The sequence below is a fragment of the Haliaeetus leucocephalus genome, unplaced genomic scaffold, assembly GCF_000737465.1.
Source record: "Haliaeetus leucocephalus isolate CR32 unplaced genomic scaffold, Haliaeetus_leucocephalus-4.0 Scaffold849, whole genome shotgun sequence".
In the NCBI taxonomy this organism is placed as follows: Eukaryota; Metazoa; Chordata; class Aves; order Accipitriformes; family Accipitridae; genus Haliaeetus; species Haliaeetus leucocephalus.
This window is the reverse complement of record NW_010973285.1, coordinates 2,407,693-2,425,720: the sequence shown is the minus strand read 5'-3', so window position 1 is coordinate 2,425,720 and position 18,028 is coordinate 2,407,693. Positions and strand designations below refer to the sequence as shown.

General features: G+C 42.9%; 1 protein-coding gene across 1 annotated transcript; it reads right to left on the bottom strand.

Annotated features, from left to right (window-relative positions):
• Nucleotides 1-4,937: 4,937 nt before the first annotated feature.
• TMEM171 (transmembrane protein 171) lies at nt 4,938-12,278 on the bottom strand. Its single transcript, XM_010582802.1, has 3 exons — nt 11,616-12,278; nt 9,739-9,880; nt 4,938-5,259 (listed from the first exon to the last, which is right to left on the bottom strand). Exons 1-3 carry the CDS (start codon nt 12,244-12,246, stop codon nt 5,031-5,033), a joined length of 1,002 nt encoding a protein of 333 aa, XP_010581104.1. The 5' UTR covers nt 12,247-12,278; the 3' UTR covers nt 4,938-5,030.
• Between the last annotated feature and the right edge of the window lie 5,750 nt (nt 12,279-18,028).

Genomic DNA, 18,028 nt, shown 5'->3' with positions numbered 1-18,028 from the left:
GCAAGTGCGGTTTTTCCATACTATGAATCATTGTTGTCACTGTTTGCTGAATCTTCTAGCCTTTCCAACATCCTTTTAAAAGCAGCATTGTATCATAATAGCTGTCTAACTAATGGTATATACAAATGTATATACAGATGTAGTGTCACCTTCCTCCTCTCATTCATTCAAGAACTTTGCAACTGCTGTTTGCAACAGGCTTGTGCTGGAGCACTTCCTCGGTCCTACGCAATGGTCCTTAGATGCTGGCTGGAGTCAGAGTTTTCCAAGTAGGGTGTTGCATCATCTGGCCTTTGCCTCTGGCCTAGGACATGACTTCATGGTTGTTGAGCAAGTGCACAGCAGAGCTGGAGAATACAGGCGGTTTCTTCCAAGGCTATTTGTCACTGGAACTTTGAAAATGGGATGGAAACCACTTTCTGTTTGGTGCAGTAGGATCTAAATTAAAATTACACCTTTCCCTGTAAACTGCACCCTCTTTGTAAGATACAATTTCCTCAAAGCATCCCCACATTTCTCCCATTATTTCCCCAGACAGTGGCAATGCTGTATTCAGGCAGCTGTCAAGGTCTTAAGAGATTACTGGATCAACTGATTTTTTAAGGCCAGCACTTTTCTTTGCCAAGTAAGTGTATGTTCTAGGAATTCACTTTAAGGTGCTGATTTACTAAATGCATCCCCTTTTACCTGGAATAATTCCCCCAAAAATGAAAACAGTTTTGTGAAACCTAAGGAATTTTTCAGAGTAAGGTTTTTGTAATGGGTGCTGTTTTCAGATCTCACTACAGTTTTGTTCCCATCTGCTTCATGGACCTTACTCCTGAGCAGAAGCACTGCTTTGCTTTCTGTTCCTCTACATAATTTTCTATCAGCAATGCAGACTTCCCCTGCAGCGCTTGCTGCTGGAAGCAGGTTTTTGTAATGCTCTGCACCTCCTCAGTTCTCTAATCTGTTTCAAGAGTCATCCTAGTAAACACTGACAGGCCTTCACTTAATCATTTTCTCCTCTCCTTCTGCTTATTTATTTTTACATAGTTGTTCACATTATCAGCCTATTGTAGTGAGGTTTTATTTTCTTACATGCCTGTAATATAGTCAGGCACTTAGTCATAGAACATGCAAAAGATGTCATATAAAAGAAAATTATACTATAGTTTTGCACACTGATTGGCTTTAAAAAGAGTAGGTACAAAGTATCACTCCATAACGAAACATTCAATTGTAGGGAGATTAAGGACCCAATGATTTGACTGAGAGACACTTTTTCCTAGAGAAATGTGGCTGCATGTGGCATCTTTAGTGGAAAACACAAATTACCTGTGTAACAGCAGTACCTAAAGAACCACCATGAGTGGGCCTTGTGCCTTGGGGCCCTGTACTACTGCACTGCCAGCCTCAAAGCGTAAATAAGCTGCAAGGAGCAGGTTCAGCCAGCTGCCCACAACTGAATCTACCTGCAAGGTGGTTTTATATGCTCACAGGGAATGTTGTCTTGTCAGCAGCCACTGAAGGTATTTCCATACCTGATTATCCAGATACATGCATGAGTGATAGAGGGAGGAGCACAGATCTAAGTGAAGGCTGACATGGTTGCTGTAGGAACATGGAGGTATTGGTAAAAATGTCTGCCTGGACACAGAAGTGCCTCATGAGCCATGACTCTGAAGAGGCAGGATGGAAAAGGGAAAGCTGGATACAGTGCTACCAATCACAAAGGGCAAGGATGGAGTGGGTGCAATCCAGCAAGTACTGCTATCCGAAAAACACAGCATCATTGCAGAGATCTGTGCAATCTCAGTTTTTCAGATAAGTTAGCTTTCCTTTTTTTTTTTTTTAGCTGCTGGTGATGCAGGAAGAAAGACTTCTCCTAGAGAAGAGGCATGCATCTATATTTTTGTGAATACTTCTCATATCCAAAGAACTGAAGTGCTGCATTTAGAAGCAGAGCAATGCCAGTGCAGGCAGCAAGGAAGAGAGACCTTAACTTTACTTACAGAAGATAAGCGATCCTTAACCTCCCACTTTGCCTGTTTAAGTAAGTGTGAATCAGTAACCAACTTGATTTGCTCCCTAGCATTTGTATGTCAAGCACTTAAGCTAACCTTAGGGCCGAAAGGGGGTTATAGCACCATTAGTGTGACAGTAAAGTATCTCACTTCCTCAATAAAAATGCTATTCTGTATTATTTTAAGCTACTTTTATAGTTTTACAAGGTGTTGCTTCCTTTCTAATACAGACATTTCACCCTACTCCTCACATCAAAAATTCCTCCCACTAATGCAGTTCACCCAGTGGCAGCCTTCAGCTGTGGAGGCAGATCTGCCAGCCTCTTACTCAGATTTTCTGACCTTGCTGAAACAGATTTCAACAACACAGTAAGCAAATACTGTTGTCCTGGCTATGTCAGCTGTCAGTGCTGAGTAGGTTATGGAGATGCACCCAGCACATCCACTGAATTTTCAAGGAATGATTCTCCAAGTCAAAAATAGAAGATGTCAATACAGATGTACATCAAACTATTTCCCAAGCATCTTTCTCAGAGAGAAATTCTGTTTTCAATCCTCATTTTCAGATATAAGTAACACCTACACTTCCCAGAAAATTCAGGTGCTGACTCTGAAGAGTCAGGTCAGCGGCTTTCTAAAGCATGCTTTCTGTAAAGACTGCTTTTTTAGAAATAAAGTGATCCACACTGGAGACTCTGCAGTAGAAGATCAAAACACAATAACCTTGAAAAAACCCAAGAAGATCATGTTTCAATTCCAGAGGACTCAGCTCAGAGTAAACATAATCTAGTTGATTTGTCTGGTCTCTTGTGTACATCTTGGGAACAACTGATTGAGCAAATTGCAGGCAGCCCAAAAGGTTAATACCTTTACAGTTAGCAATCAGACCTGACTGTATTTTTGTTGTTTTCTTTTTTTTTAAAGATGGTGACATATTTCCAGACTTATTTGTTAAAACACTTTTTGATGTTTAACCTCTTCAGCAAATGAGTGTTCATTTGCAATTCAAACAACAGAAAAAAGCCAACATGGGTCTTTGTTTGTATGGGATCTTTTAGGTAAAATACCCCAGCTTCTGCACTTGCTATATAATAGCACGACACATCCAGAGAGAGAGAGCCAAGCTCCTTTGACATGTGCAAGGCTTTGTATGCACAAATCATTCAGGGCAGTGGACATCACTGTTAAAAATCAGGTTAGAAAAAAAAGCTTTAAAAAAAAAAATCAGAAAGATGGTAAACCATAGCTTGGATTACAGAAGGCACTCAAGGAACAGCATAATTGAAAAACTTACTAGGTAAAAAACACTTGAGAGAAAAGAGGACAAAATGGTTGCTGGCTTTTGTGGATCCCCTTTCTTCACATAGACATTTCCCATGGCTGAGTCATGCCAGTTTAATCAGCTCCCACATACTAAATCCCTCTCTGTGCTGTGTTTGCTCATTACTCTGCATGCATAAGCCCCTCAGCTCTATTGCTGGCTAAATATACCTCCCTCACTGGCTGGTTTGTTTTTGTGTGGCTGCACAAAGAGCTGCACTAGCACAACTGAGAGAACAACACAGAGGTGGAAATAAATGGCCAAATGCAGGAGCTCCTGAGCACCTCTCTAAAGAACTCTGCAGGTGAGAGGCATGTTCACAGAAAGATGACACGAGGCAGTCACCTTTCCCCAGGCACAGGAGGGAACTTCAGTGCTTAATCCAAAGCTTGGCATTCTGTTACAGCCACATTCTCTGAAATTCAACATGGCAGAACACAAGCTGAGGTGTAGCTGAGGTCCCAGAGCATGCAGGTGTTCAGAGACTCAGCTGAACAAGAAAGAGGTTGCTCTTGCAAGATGTTCTAATGCTGGTAAGTTCACCATGCTGAACCAAGCCCAAACAGTAGCTTTGCCACCTTCTCTTTCTGGGCACAGAATCAGGTCTGGTTTACTCAAACTCAGGGCTCAGAGCAAGTCATAAAGCGTCAAAAGTCAGCAGCAACTAAGTTCCTGCTAATTATCCTTACCTGCTACAAGCAAATCCTTCATTTTGGGAATGGGTGCAGACAATTGCAAAACAGAACAAGAATCTCTTGTCACTCCATCCTGAAGGCAGGCAGGTACCACTAACTTATGGGCTGCACTGGGACAGAGGAGCTAGGAGGCCTGTATTCCTGAAGGGTCTGTCAAGTGCTGTGTCAGTTAAAAACATCTGTTGCATGACTTTCCATGAAACTGCCTCTCTTGCATTTGCTGGTATGTAATGTCTGCACTCCGAAAATGCTATTCCTGAGTGGTGCTCACTCTCACAAAATAAGCACTCCTTGTATAAACCATGAATGATGATATATAACAGTAGTATAAACCTCCCAAAATCAGTCATTACCACAGTTAAACTGTTAGCCTATTAACTACCCTCAGTGTTGCCTTAGAGCTCTTAACTGCTGGCTAAAACTGATTTTCACAGGGATTATACTTACACAAGGACCAAAGAGGGTCTAAATTAAGATATGGACTGTTTGTTACCAGGCAGACCAAAAAGTAACCATTTAAGTTCTCCATAACTTATTTGGTCCCAACCTTAAACACCCCTATTTGTGATGCTCTCAGAGCATATATAAACTCAGTAACTCTGCAAACAAGTATTTTCCACAAAAGTCATACAGCAATAGAAATAAAAACACTTCCTAATTTTTTCTTTTTTGAAGCTCCAACCAGATTTAATTAAAATAAACAAAAAAAGTTGGTCTCTATTTAGCGCCTCCATTATATAAAGAACAACTAAAAATAGAAACTGAAGCTGTAACAGAACAAAATGAGCATTTAACATTCTTGCAGTGAACTGAATCCCTTCAGACTACTTGCTCAGAAGCCCAGCATTATCTAATATTTCTTGAAGCCCAAATTAATCATTTACGCTTTTTGATGAAAAATTAGACACAGACAATGTTACTGCTTTTATTACAAAATGTAAATAAATTCAAAAATTGTAAATCTAGGTGTACAATTTAATTTAAAAATGAAGTCTAACTGACAGTCCTCTATGAGCTGGTGTCAGATGTGGCTAAGGAAATAGATGAAGAAGATGAAGAAGAAGATGGGGAATATTCATTATTTGTTATTGATGCTTTTTCTTCATACTGTGGAGGCGATTCAGAGGAGAGGTATAGCATCGGTAAGATATCTGACGGTGAGCTGCTTCCAGAAATTGTATATATGGTTTCATAGTCTCTAACAGCAACTGTTCTTCCATCATCTGCAAGCTGTGCTCTATAAAACACAAACCAGCATATTAGCATAATTCACTTCTCTACTGTGAGTGAAATTCCACTTGACTTACATAAACACACATGTATGCACACGCTCCCTAAAAATCCCTGAAGCAAAGAACTTGCATAAGCATTAGGATTTTTTTCTGTGGGCTACGTTATGACTCATATGAAAATTCTATTACTTCAGAGGGGAAGGGCAAACAACCTCCCTTCTAACCTTTCACATCACCAGCCACAGCCTGGCTTATGGGTATTAGCTGCTTCTGGCAGGGCTATCTCACAATCTTACTAAATCTTCTTATGATCTTTGGTTCCTAATGTATCTTCCCTTTTGTAGTCTATCACATACACACTGTTCCCTTCCCTTAAGAAAGACAGTCCCTAGACTTAGAATTGCATCACAAAAATCACAATCCTTAGCCATTTGAGATCTTACATGAAAGGCAACTTGAAACTTTTATTAAGCTTTCCAGCAACCCATGACAGACATAAGGAGCAGCATTCCAGCTCAGAGAGTTGCGCAGAAGCAACTGGACATGACCAGACTGCTAAGTTCCCAGTGACAGTCAAGGAGGGTAGCCAAGTATTCATTGCCCTCCTCTGACCATCATAACTGGATACCCATCGGTTGCACCCACATGGTTCTGGTACCCTGCTCATCTCGCCCTGGAGTTCGCCCTCAACATATTGCTTCAGCTGCTTCCCAAGGAAAGGGAAGAACTTGTTCCTCATGACTCACTCCCAGAGCTGACTCTTGCCTTTTTGCATACATCTGTACCCACACCAATACTGTGTGAGGAGCAGGAATATAGAGTATAGTCACCTCATCTTCAGTGCTGTTACTGGCATGTGAGGGTGTGTGTTTAAAGGAGAGAGAAGAGAACATACTACAAGACAAATGCTGAAGTGCTATGTAACAGCCTGCAGGAAAAAAGCAACCACTTCTGGGATCACCATGGCTCAGCTTCCTACAAGCACTCTCATCCAGCACAGCCTGCACCACAGCACCTCCTGATAAAACATGCAGCAATGGACTAAAGAGGCAAATCACATTTGCCTAGTAACCACCCATGTATGAAGTGGGTACTCCCTTCCAGCTTTGGGATCTTCAACCATGGCACTGTGTTAGGAGGAACAAGGCCACTGCTTCTCCTCCATGAAAGGGCTTGGGAACCAATTTGCACTAGTCAGGATGCCATGGCTGCTACCAAGTGCTGAGACATGGGAAAGCATGATTGAGTGAAATACCCAGAGGTGGTATCAACTCACAGGGTCTCTGTGAGGACCTTAGGGAGCATGGAGGGGCAACAGCTAGAGCACCCCCAGCCGCAGAACACCAAAGCAGGATGTCAGGGTTTCTGCATCCAAGGCTGCAATGTTTCGTCCACTCCACTAGAAACTGTCCCAACAAGCTGGGCTACAAAGTGCCTCTTTGAGTACATATGTTCACAAGACAGAGAAGTCAAGACAGGCAATTGACGATGATTAAGCTGATGGAATCACACACAAAGTTCAGAGCACCAGAAATGGACATTTGTGGGTTGAGGCAGTTGATCCAGCTGCAGGGGATTTTGTAGGAGAATGGGTGAAGGAAAGAGGGGTCACCTGGTATGTGCACCAGCAGGGAGAGCCCACAAGAAGTCTGAGGAACTAGCTTTTTTGCCATTCCCCCACTGCCCTTTGTTTTCCCTTTTTCAGTGCAGGATGTACTGCTTGCATTCTTTCACACCTTTTGATAATCCACACATTTGACCAAGCAAATGGGCAGGCAACCCACTCAGGGCCTGAAATTACAGGGTAGAGAGGACTTGTGGCCCTCAGTTTTGTGCATTGTACTTTTACAGATAGGTGGTACAAGTGTCACTCTGTCTCTCAGCTGCTTGTAAGGCTACAGCAGAACATGTATGTTCCCATATTTCTCCCAGTTATCCACTCCAGCCTGGTCTTCTATATGTATTTAAACTGAAATGTTTTTTGAGGGTGTCCTTAGACCATACTTGAATTGGCTGCCTGAGGGTTACCAGAGGTCCAGGTTCACACTCAGGGCAAGCCACTTCTCCACACATCCATGTGCTTTGTATGTACATCTGGGAAGTACATGCCAGAAGCGAGTTACAGCACATGCTGGAACTGCAGCACAGACAGGCTCAGTGTGGTGCCTAACTGCAGGACTAACAGCAGCTGGTATGAAACACCTTCCAGCTGTGGACGCCTTCACCAAGCCCAATAAGAACACAGACACTTCATGAAAATTCCTTCCTTCAGCCACAGGAGTTTATTTTCTCTCCCGCTTGCTCTGGGTGCCCTTTGACTGCAGTAGTATAGTTCTGAGAGCTGATATATTTCACTTGCAATCTGAGAACAGGCAAAGACTTTTATACTTAATAAAATGTTTCTTCACACAACACTTTGTGCCTGGTCATGAGAGCCACTGCTCTCTGGAAGGCACTTTTGCTTGATCAACCCTGACATCCTTCTCATCCCCACAACTACCCTTGTCATCCTGAACTGGCAGGTGTTTAGGGCACTGAGTAATCAACAGATTCTCATCAGCTTTGTACAAAAAGTACTCTCTCTGAAACAATTTAAGTGGAAAAACAGCAGACTAAATGAATTATGTGTGTAGCTAGGGTTTATTAGGCATTGCATCCTTCAGCACAAGTCATCAACCTCAAGCTGGACCTCAGTCAGTGGGAACCAAACACTGAGCATCTCCCTTCCCATGTGGTATGAACACGTAATTTTTTTGTTTGGGGGCCAGTCCCACTGTGCACTAGAGAGTGTTGCACTAGTAACAAGAAAGAGTGAGTAGGGTTTTCAACAGAGAGGTGTTTATTCCATGTTAAAAAAAATATTTTGAGAAAAGGCAGAAGGACAGTCTGGCTTGTGGTAATAGCAACAGAAAAAGGCACCTGCTGTCTCCAACAAAGATGGGGAGAAAATGTTTAGAGGAGGGCACTAGGGAATAGAAGACAGCATGAGGAGTTGATGGTGATTGACTAGAGAACAGCATGTCACACAGTGGGGCTGAGCCTCAAGAATTCACCAGGTATACTTCAAAAGATGACTAAAAAGCCACAGCCATGGCTGCACACAGCATGGTAACAAGAATAAGCACCATTGCCAACACAAGTATCTTCCTCCTGCAGCATTTAGGTCTTTGGGCAGGAAGAGGGTTTGTGCTTGCTTGCTTCAAAAGGAAAATTAGCACTAGAGTTTTGAAGAAGTACCGACATCAGGCACACAGCTGGTACAGCTGGTCATGGAACGCACTACCTCATGTGAGCAGAGAAGTCTGGAGTTTAGTGGAAAGCTATTAAAGCAATGGCCCAACAACTACTACAATTGGATGCAACCAGGCAGGCTGGGGCTCTTGCTGCAGTGATGGTGCTTAGAATGCTGCAGGTACAGTCTTGTAAACTAAAGTAATTCAATGAAAAAGTCCCACACCACCTACTGACTCACAGATCAAAACCAAGCTGGCATAGGACCTTCCAAAAGGTAAAGCCAGTCAATTCTGGATCATTAAGGGCCTGAAAGTAAGTTGGGAGCTCTAGGCATGTGTCATCTAGCTCTCCTGGCCAGATCTAGTTCTGGATCCTAGTATGCGGCCCTTGCTTGCAGTGACCTCTTTCACCCTCAAGTTAGCAGCCTACTGGCAGTAACACACAGGGAATAAATGACCCTGCAAGTTCTTGTGGTGCAGACAACTCTTCAGTCAGTTGGCAGCTCTTGCTCCCTGAGCTTGGTGGTGGCAGCATCTAGCAAATCAGCTGTACTCAGTGTATAGAAGGGTGGCTGCATGGGTAAGGTACAACATCTTGAGATGAAGTTGGCACTGCAACCTCCCTTTTAAGCTCCCTGGAGCCTCCTGCTCTACTCCTGCAGTATCAAGGAATCCTTTTATCTCAACACACTGCCACAGCAGCAACAAGGCAGACCAGCATGGCAGGTCTCACTTCCTCAAAGCAGTGAGATAAGGGTCACAGGGAGAACAGAATACACTAACATGGCATTCCCAGGGTCACAGGGCCTGGGGACAGCTGTCATGAAGGGCTCGCTGCATTGATTCTACAGAGGCTTCCTAAAATCTGGCAGTGTAGATATCATGCTACTGGGGCACTGCTGTCAGGGGCACTTCCTCTTGGACAATCTGTGGAAGAAAGCTAATCTAAGTATATTTAATAAGGTCACGGATTTAAGGCTTTGTTTTCACTTCAAAAGTTCTTTTCAGTCATAATAAACTGGTAAGAATTCAAGCTTCATGAAGGTCACTCTGTGGTTTGTGATTCCCCTTTTACACTAGGATATTTTAATGCCATTTCAAGTAAGGTATCCAAAGTTAGTTGAGTGATGCACTAGAAAACTTTGTAGTGCCTAGTAGAGAGTTAATTCACAGCGATTATTTAAGAACATTGCCTTGGATACATTGAGAAACAGCTCAGATTTCCAAAGCCAAAGAAGAAAACAGTCTTACCCATCACTGAAGATAGAGTGGTATGGTGGAGGATTTTCACTTGTAGGCAAACCACTTGACATAAGACAATGTGTCACAGTTGGTGACACAGCGTCCGCAAAATAAGGAGGTGGTGGAGGTGGGAATACCATTACAGCATCACCTAGGAAAAAACCACACCAATTACTACCTCTGAAAAATTGAGCACCACTGTTTATTCTAACCATATCCTAGAATATTTCCTGTCCTTGGAATTCCAGTATTTGTACTTGTCTACCTTTTAAGATAAAATGCAATGATCCCACATACAGAACTGTTATATTCTGGGCTGTTAAAGTACATTGGAGTTAAGTCCAAAACCCAAATTATCCCAAAATAAAGATGCAGCATATTCATAAATGGAAGATTTCATTTAGAAAATACAGCTGTGCAAGGGGCATGTTCCATCTAGCTAAGACACAAACCTCTTTACTGTTGGCTGTCTTCAGAAACTGTACACAGTTACTGTTGGCTTACTTTAAGGGTAGGCAAGTATTCAGTTTTCCTCACATATCTAAAATAGGGCAGTTTAAGTTTCTCCACATCTACTGCAGTGTTACAACAAAAGTATTCAAGTCATTAATGGTTCTGATGATTGGTTTTGTGTGCCTTGACAGTTTGCCTACTAAATTACTGGTAGCTGAAGGTGCACTACTAACATTAGTACCACGACACTATTGATACATAATTCATTATTAAGTGTATCCAGTACTAAGTGCAGCGTATCTGCCAATTTCAATTTTGCAATTGAGGAATTTCAATTTTATTTTTTTTTTAAAACAAAGTTTGTATCAGTCACCAAGCTTGCATAATTTCTATAAACATTCACAGCTGTCTGGCACCTTTCTTCTTTCGAAGTTTGTCTGCAGAGACAGGTCAGGGAGCATCAAAAATGTTGAGTGAGGTGGGGGGTGTTTTTTAGCTGAGTCACCAGTGTTCCAGAATGTCACTATGCCAACCAGACCTCAGCCTTCAGCCTTTCAGTTTTACTTTTCTTGATGGAAGTACAAAAGGAATCCACTAATTTTGCTTTCTTGCCTTTAAAGACTATCTGAATTCCTTTTTATGACCCTTGGATTTATCCTGGTGGCTGGAAAACTAACTTTAAACCCTCACGTTTTCTGAGGGTCACCACGTTACAGGTCTATACGCTGGTTTGACAGGCAGAAGGAAAAAAAGTTTTGCATAATGGATTTCAAGTCCAATCAGTCAGATGACAGTCAACCAATACTACAATTGACTCATTAATCCTTTCTGAGAGCTAGAAAGTTACCCACATAATCTATGTGCAGAATGTATTCATGGGGTATTAAAAGCAGTCCTATATGCAGGGGAGCATTCCCTGCTAACGTACCACATTTACTCAAATACTGTGCAATTAACAGAAGCATCCTGCAGTTACATCTCTGACTGATGGAAGATGTGGCCATGACAAAAAAAACCCAAAACAATACACTGCTTATGAATCAGATTCTTTAAGGGGTCAGAGCTCAACGCTAAAATAAATCTTAAATATAGTCACAGAAGTCATTAGACCTGTGATTTGCAGTGTCAGCTACACCCTTGGTGAAAGGAAGTGGATTGGACTCATTTGTGTCAGATGACATGGCTTCTTTTGCACAGACAGTTGGACCTTTCTTTTTATGCCAAAGGAGAGGTGTTGTCTTTGAGAGAAAGGTAACTGAACTGACCATGCAGTAAACATACAAGGCAAAGCAACATTATTCTGTTTTGGCTGGTTTGACATGCCAGAACTGACATGCTTAGAGCTCAAGTGAGTAATATTCAGAGATAAATCAAGAAGGGAAAAAAAATCCCTATGAACTCTCAAATGTAAAGTTCACACATTATTTACCCACCTACTGTAACCTGAAAAGAGTCAGGGCTCTCAGGATGTTCTTCACTTTCGCAAGATTCTTGGTTGAGATTTAAGTTTTGTTTCTTTTTAACATGAGCTATCACGAAGAAACACAACCCAGTGAGCACAATCAAAGGTCCCATGATTTGAAGTGACAGGAATCCACAGCCCTGAAGGTCCACATCAGAACTGCCGGTGTGGTTGAGCTGTATGCTGTGCCAGCTGGGGCTGCAGCCAGGAACCCAAATGCCCAGGATGCTAATTAGCATTCCACTAGTTAAAAACAGGAATCCAAATATGAGAAACTGGGCAAACTGACAGCTACCGCGACAAAAAATAAGGCTGTACACCTGCTCATTTTGCAATTGTCTTTGTCTTATGTACAGCCTAGCCCTTGATCGTGCCAGTAAAACACAAACCAGTCCAGTTACAGCAAGCACAGGCCCCGCAGCCTTGAGGACCTCATTACAGTCACTGAAGGTTCCAGATGGGCATGACTGGAGAATAAAGACTGAAAGCAGGAATCCAGCGCAGAGCAACACAGCTCCAAAAACAAAAAGGAAAAAAATGAGTTTCCCATGTTGTCCATTATTTCCTTCACCTCCTGGTGCAGGAACAGCCACTGGATACATTACAACAGAATCTCCTCAAGCAGATGAGTTGTGTTTTTTTTTTTTTTTTCCCTGTTAGCATTAAGTGGCAGAAAACTACAGTAGATCTGTGAACATGAAAATACACAAATCAAAAGAGGGAAAAAAACCCAGTGTGACTAGCTACTTTATAACATTTACTTCTGCAATTGCTACTCAGCCTATATTGTATACTCCTGGTGTATTTTCTGTTTTGTAGTACCTCCATTATGAATGAAAGGGCCTAATCAAGTTTGCTGCTGTTGAATGCTGATGAAAAGACAGAACTTGCTTTACAGTTAGACTGAAAACACCTGTAATTGCTGTTGCAGAGCTAAATGAATTGTTTCTTTAGATACACAGTCTTATGATTAAGGGGATATTATTTTCAAAGGCTGAATCTTGGGAACAAGGACAGGCTAGCCTTCCCCCCGAAAACAGAAAGCTAGGGGAAATTTCTGTAGTGACTGACAGGAAGTGACAGCTCTTGAAAGAACCTTAATGCAAATGAGTATTGATGACTATTGGACTTTTTACAAAGTAAATCTTCTAATACATACCTTTTTGAAGTATATAAATCTTGCTTCTCCTTCCACAAGCAATAAAGACTTTTCTGTTTCTCTCCTTAAATCAGCTTCCTGTCCTATACTGCTGCAAGAGCAAGTACACAGAAGGTTTTTGGTTCTGTTCTGAAAAGAAAAAAAAAAAAAGGAAAAAAGCCATACTAAAGACTGTGTACTTCAAGTCTCACTGATTCCATAGTTAGAGTTGGTACGCAGACTGCTCCCACACTTCCTTTCAACCTTCCCTACTCCTGAATCCTTTGTCTATGCTCCAAGAAAGCTTTAAAAAGAAATATAAAACATGTCTCCCAGAAGGCTTCTGAGCCCACAGGAGTCTAGATTCAGAAGTAAAACAGAAGGTAGTGCTGAGGCCAATAACAGTCCATATGGTAGTACAGATGACAAATCTGCTGGATGTGGACAAACTGGGGTGGGGAGTACCACTCAGTGAGCTCTAGGAAAAAAAAAATTCTACCATTACCCACAAGGAAGTTTGTGTTGCTCTGACACTCTGGCCTACAGGGCTCAGGTGGACACCTGTACTCCATACCACGGTGACTAGCAATCACAGAGATTCCGGTCCAAGTGGCTACTATCCATCAAAAGCCAACCTGAAACCCAGGGGAATTTCAGACTATGGAAAATAGTAAGTCTGGACTGATCATGAGAAAGCTGTCCCCTACCAAGTGTAGGAAGTACTTCAGCATGCTCATACTGCAGTGTTTTAACACTGCTCTCTTCCCCTCACCAGCAGTCTCCCATGACAGACAACTTCTTCTACAGCTTGGATGTATCAGGAAGGATATATAGGGACTAAAAGTTATTCCACAAGAAAAACAAAGTATTATGTGATTTCTGGAAGCAAACTGTTGAACATGTGTCAGCCACAACAAGCTTCACATCACTCCCCAGTAACTGCAGTGCCCCACTGGGATGAAAACAAAAAACAACCATAAAACCCACTAGTCACTCAAATACATAGTTATCTGTCTGCGATGCAAGGCAATCTATCAAGTCACTTTACTTAGCCACTTGTAAGAGTAGGACCCAATTAAAGAATTGGCTAAGCAGATACACGAATGATGAAGTTAAATGCTTTACTGCTGAACATCAAACCAGACCCCCAGCAGCACAGAAGAAGGTAGAGAGCAGCATGCAGGTAGAAGGCCCAATAAGCATGAGACTTGATGGGCAAGGAAACAGGCTGCACCACACAGCAAGAAAGCCACTGCAGGAAGCAACAAAGTCTCCCAGCTCGCTATCTCGAATAGCAGAACTGAGGGGGACCCTCCTTAATGCATCCCATTACTGTGGTCAGTTAATTTGTAAACTATGTCTGCTAAGCGATTCTTCACTGTTCTGAATTCAATCTATCCCTCAGCTAAGACTGCTTTGAAAAACTGCTAACTGAGGGTCCCTTGGCAGAAGAGTCACAGCTTCACTCTGGAAAAAAAGAAAAAACGGTTATAGAGAGCACTAAAGATAGGACAGTATGTCACAAAAAAGAAGTTAAAGAAATTCTGATAGATTTCAAACTGAAGACCTTTAGCCAGCAACACTTTTAATCCTGCATGAGCTGGAGTCAGTTTGGGGGCTCTGCTTCTGAGCAGAGAAAATGGATTAGGTTGATCACTCCTTCCTTGATTTCGCTGGTCTTTCCTAAGTTAATAAAATTGTTTCTCATAACTGCATATGCTCCTTCATGTTTAGAAATGTTTCCCATTTTCACAATTGATCTGAGGTGGCTCAGATTTACTGACCTACCAAAAAATGCACAAAACCGAGAAAAGGGCCTCTGAAATAGAAAGAAAACCCAACCAACCAAAAAAAGCCCCGTTTCAGACACAACTGTCTTGAGATATTTTTCTGCTGAGGCACATTAACCATTGTAACAGCAATACACTATAATTAGAGAGAACTCTGAATCCTTTCTTCGCAGTTCCTTCTAGGGAAGAAAACATGGAAATAAGTGCAAGTAAATTAGGACAAAAGGAAATAATGTGAGGAAAAAAAATTCAAACACTTAGCCCTTAAAAAGAAAAATCTAGAGATTTGTTCTCATTACTCCAACACAGCGCCTGCTTCTTTTCCACCAATCTTCTTGTTATGAGATTAAGTTAAAACACACATTAGAAATGAAGCATGTGCATATTTTCTTAATTCCTTCAGGCCACAAAAGAAAGAACATTCAGAACAGTCTGTTGTGGCTTTGAAGATGAAAGCCACAGATTTTATGCTGCAAAATCCAAGGGAGGACTAATTTTCATTTACGCTACCACCAAATTTTAATAGAAAACCCAGTGCAAGATTAAGCTTTATTTCTTGTGTTTCAAGAAAAACTATTTTAAGAAAGAAGCAAGCCTTATACTGGCTATGTGCTTGAAATATTTCCATCTGATATCTCCACAGGCATCTTGACATAAAGGAATTTTCCCTTCATATTGACCCCAAGTCTGAGAGCAGACATGGAAATACTAGGTCAGAAACTGCTAGAACAAAATCCAGTAGTGTGGAGGCAGTTAAGCATGAGGGAAGAGGGAGCTGGAAACATAGCTTGTAAAGGAAGTCTGGTTATAAGCTTAACTTGATATAGTGCTTTACCCTTTTGTAAGTCTGGCTCATGCCAGGTATACAGAACAGGAAGTAACATCACAGTTTCTTGTAATTTTTCTGTGTAACACTTCTTTTGCAACTTTCACATTAATGGACTACTCCAAGGATTTTAAAATACAAGTTTTAATGATGAAACTGGGACTTCTTGCTTTCTGTTTGAACCTTCAGAGTCCATATTGTCCAAGATTTCCACTGCAAACACCAGGGCTATAAATTTACTCCCCCTTACTCATATGAAATTTGATAGCCCCATGCAGTCATATGAATACAGGAACTGAGGTTTAAAAGAGAGAAGCATTGGAAGAATTAAAACACTGCTGTCCCTCTGTTTTATGTTTCCCAGAGTAGGCCCTGTTCCTGTTCTTTCACTTGCAAAAGCACCCAATCATTTCATGCAGAAGGATCAGGTCTACTCTGTATTGTTATTTCAAGAACTACAACACCCTGTCAGTTGTAGTCCACAATGGAAACCCCATTAGAAGTCACAAGCCATCCTTTTCACAAGTTTTCCATTTAAGTGTTTTCACCCATACTTCCAGTTTTTTAACTGCTACTGGGAAGTTGCCATTGCCATTGTGTAATTTTTTTTTTTTAAATTTTTAAAATTTTTCTTTTCTTCCCTAGTTTCAAATTAAACCATGACTCCTGATAGGACAAGCTACCTGGAAGGAAAAGTCCTCTCAACTTCATTCAGTTTAACTTCCATGTCAAAACATGAATGGCTCTCCACTTCCTCTCACTCTCTGTATCTAATTTTCTCCTCCATTCACATCTGCCTCTGTACCTGTGCCATTTTCTGTTTTTTATCATATCACAGTTTCACCACTGGATTGCACTCTTGACATTCAGCAGAAGCACCCATACATGAGCACAGCTGGTTAAAGTAAATTGGAGTTTGCCACCTCCGTCCCCACACTCTTCCCTCCTCATGGTGTTTTTAATCACTTCTATGAAGACCTTGGGGGGAAGGCCTCACAGGATGTACATTCAGTTTTCCACTTTCAAGCAACATTAAGACTACAAGTTTTGAGATGTCAAATATATCCAATTTGATCTCATGTATGCAGACTCTAATTAGTCCCTGATAGTGCTCATCTCACAGTAAAAGAGGGGTAACGCTATGTTGTTATTTACGACCGTTGTGCGTGGGGCAGGAGTCAATGTCTGGAGAAGTGCTGGAAAGCAGCTGCAGTAGGAATTTCCAGAAAATGGCATGAATCCTGCCAGTCTCCAGACACGTGTGCCAGGGATCCTCCTCACCACAAACTGGCAGAGTCAGGGATTCTGACCTGTGCCAGACAGAGCTGCGCCCCATGAAGAAGCTGTCAACTACTATCCCTGTGGGCTACAGGAGAAAACCAGCTGGAGTAAAAGCTGGTCCACAAATGTTCCCCCCTTACTTTGGCAGGGAAGAGAGTCCCAATGCCATGGTTGGATGCAAGGACCCCAAAAGGGTGTCTAGACACAGAGAGGACCTTGCAAAGCAAAGTTTGGTAACCTACTGGTTGGATGCCATGCAGGCAACTAGGACAGCACCTAGATTAAACAATGGGCTCTGAAGTGTCCCATGTATGTGGGTGGGATGCTTTTCACATGATGAACTGGTGGCACGCATGAGCCGGGACAAAGAAACTCCTATTTTCTGGAGTACCTGCAAGGAGACTGGGGGGAAGGTAGATGGACACGGTTAAAGGCAGAGCTGACTTTGTTCAGACAAATAACACAAGACAAAGATATTTCTGGCAAATTCTGGGAAGGTCTGCCCCATGGGGCTGAGTACCCCAGAGCAGCAAAAGTCACACACAGAGACATACAGATCTTTGAGAGGAGAGGATACGACAGCGACCACCAGGAAGATGTAGGACTCCAAAAGCTCCCCAAAGCCTTCCTGTCCCAGTTTCTTGATGCTGGCCCAGGGCATTAAACCACAGCCAACTCATGGACAAGCAATTAAGCTCTACTCCATCTGGGAAAAGCTGCATCCCACGGCATACTCCTCCTCATGCACCAGCCCGGTTTTCAACAGAAATGGACCATGCCCTGAACGTACAGCTCCGGTGCATCACGCTGGAGCGAGGACTGGGGCAGGGCAGCCTGTCCATCACCTCCCTGCGAAGGAGCAGCACCCGGCCCGCACAGGGCCAGCCCATCACCCCCTAGCGAGAGCCTCCTCCCCAGTGCCTTCCCAGCCGTGCGCCACCAGCAGCAACGGGAGCACTGCATGTCAGCAGAATAACTTGCAGAGGCCCCTTCAGAGACATCCCGTCCTCTCACAGGGATGGCTTAAAGGTCACTGCAGGCAAGCAGTGTGGGGAGCGCTGGGCTCTCCAGGGAGGAGATAAAGAGGCTTTTCTTACCCCAGGACGTTCATGCCCTGCGTAAGCGACACGCAGGGGCGCAGCCCCAGCCTCCACCCTTCAGGGGAGTAAAAAACACGGCCACGACCGCGGCCGAGCCGCCGGCGGCCGCTGCGAGACGCGGCACAAACCCACCCGCCCGCCGCGGCCCCCTCACTGGGGGCAGCCGGAGGACGAGCCGCCCTCCAGCAGCGCCCGCCTCCCGACAGAAAGCCTGCCGGCCGGAGGCGACCCCCTCTCCTCACACCGGCG

Excerpts from the sequence above, each read along its gene's own strand:
- TMEM171 (XM_010582802.1), bottom strand. The coding sequence starts at position 12,246 with ATGTATCCAGTGGCTGTTCCTGCACCAGGAGGTGAAGGAAATAATGGA. Across the intron at positions 9,881-11,615 it reads CTCTTTTCAGGTTACAGTAG|GTGATGCTGTAATGGTATTC; the intron begins GTGGGTAAATAA and ends GTTTTTTCCTAG. Across the intron at positions 5,260-9,738 it reads CACTCTATCTTCAGTGATGG|AGCACAGCTTGCAGATGATG; the intron begins GTAAGACTGTTT and ends TGTGTTTTATAG.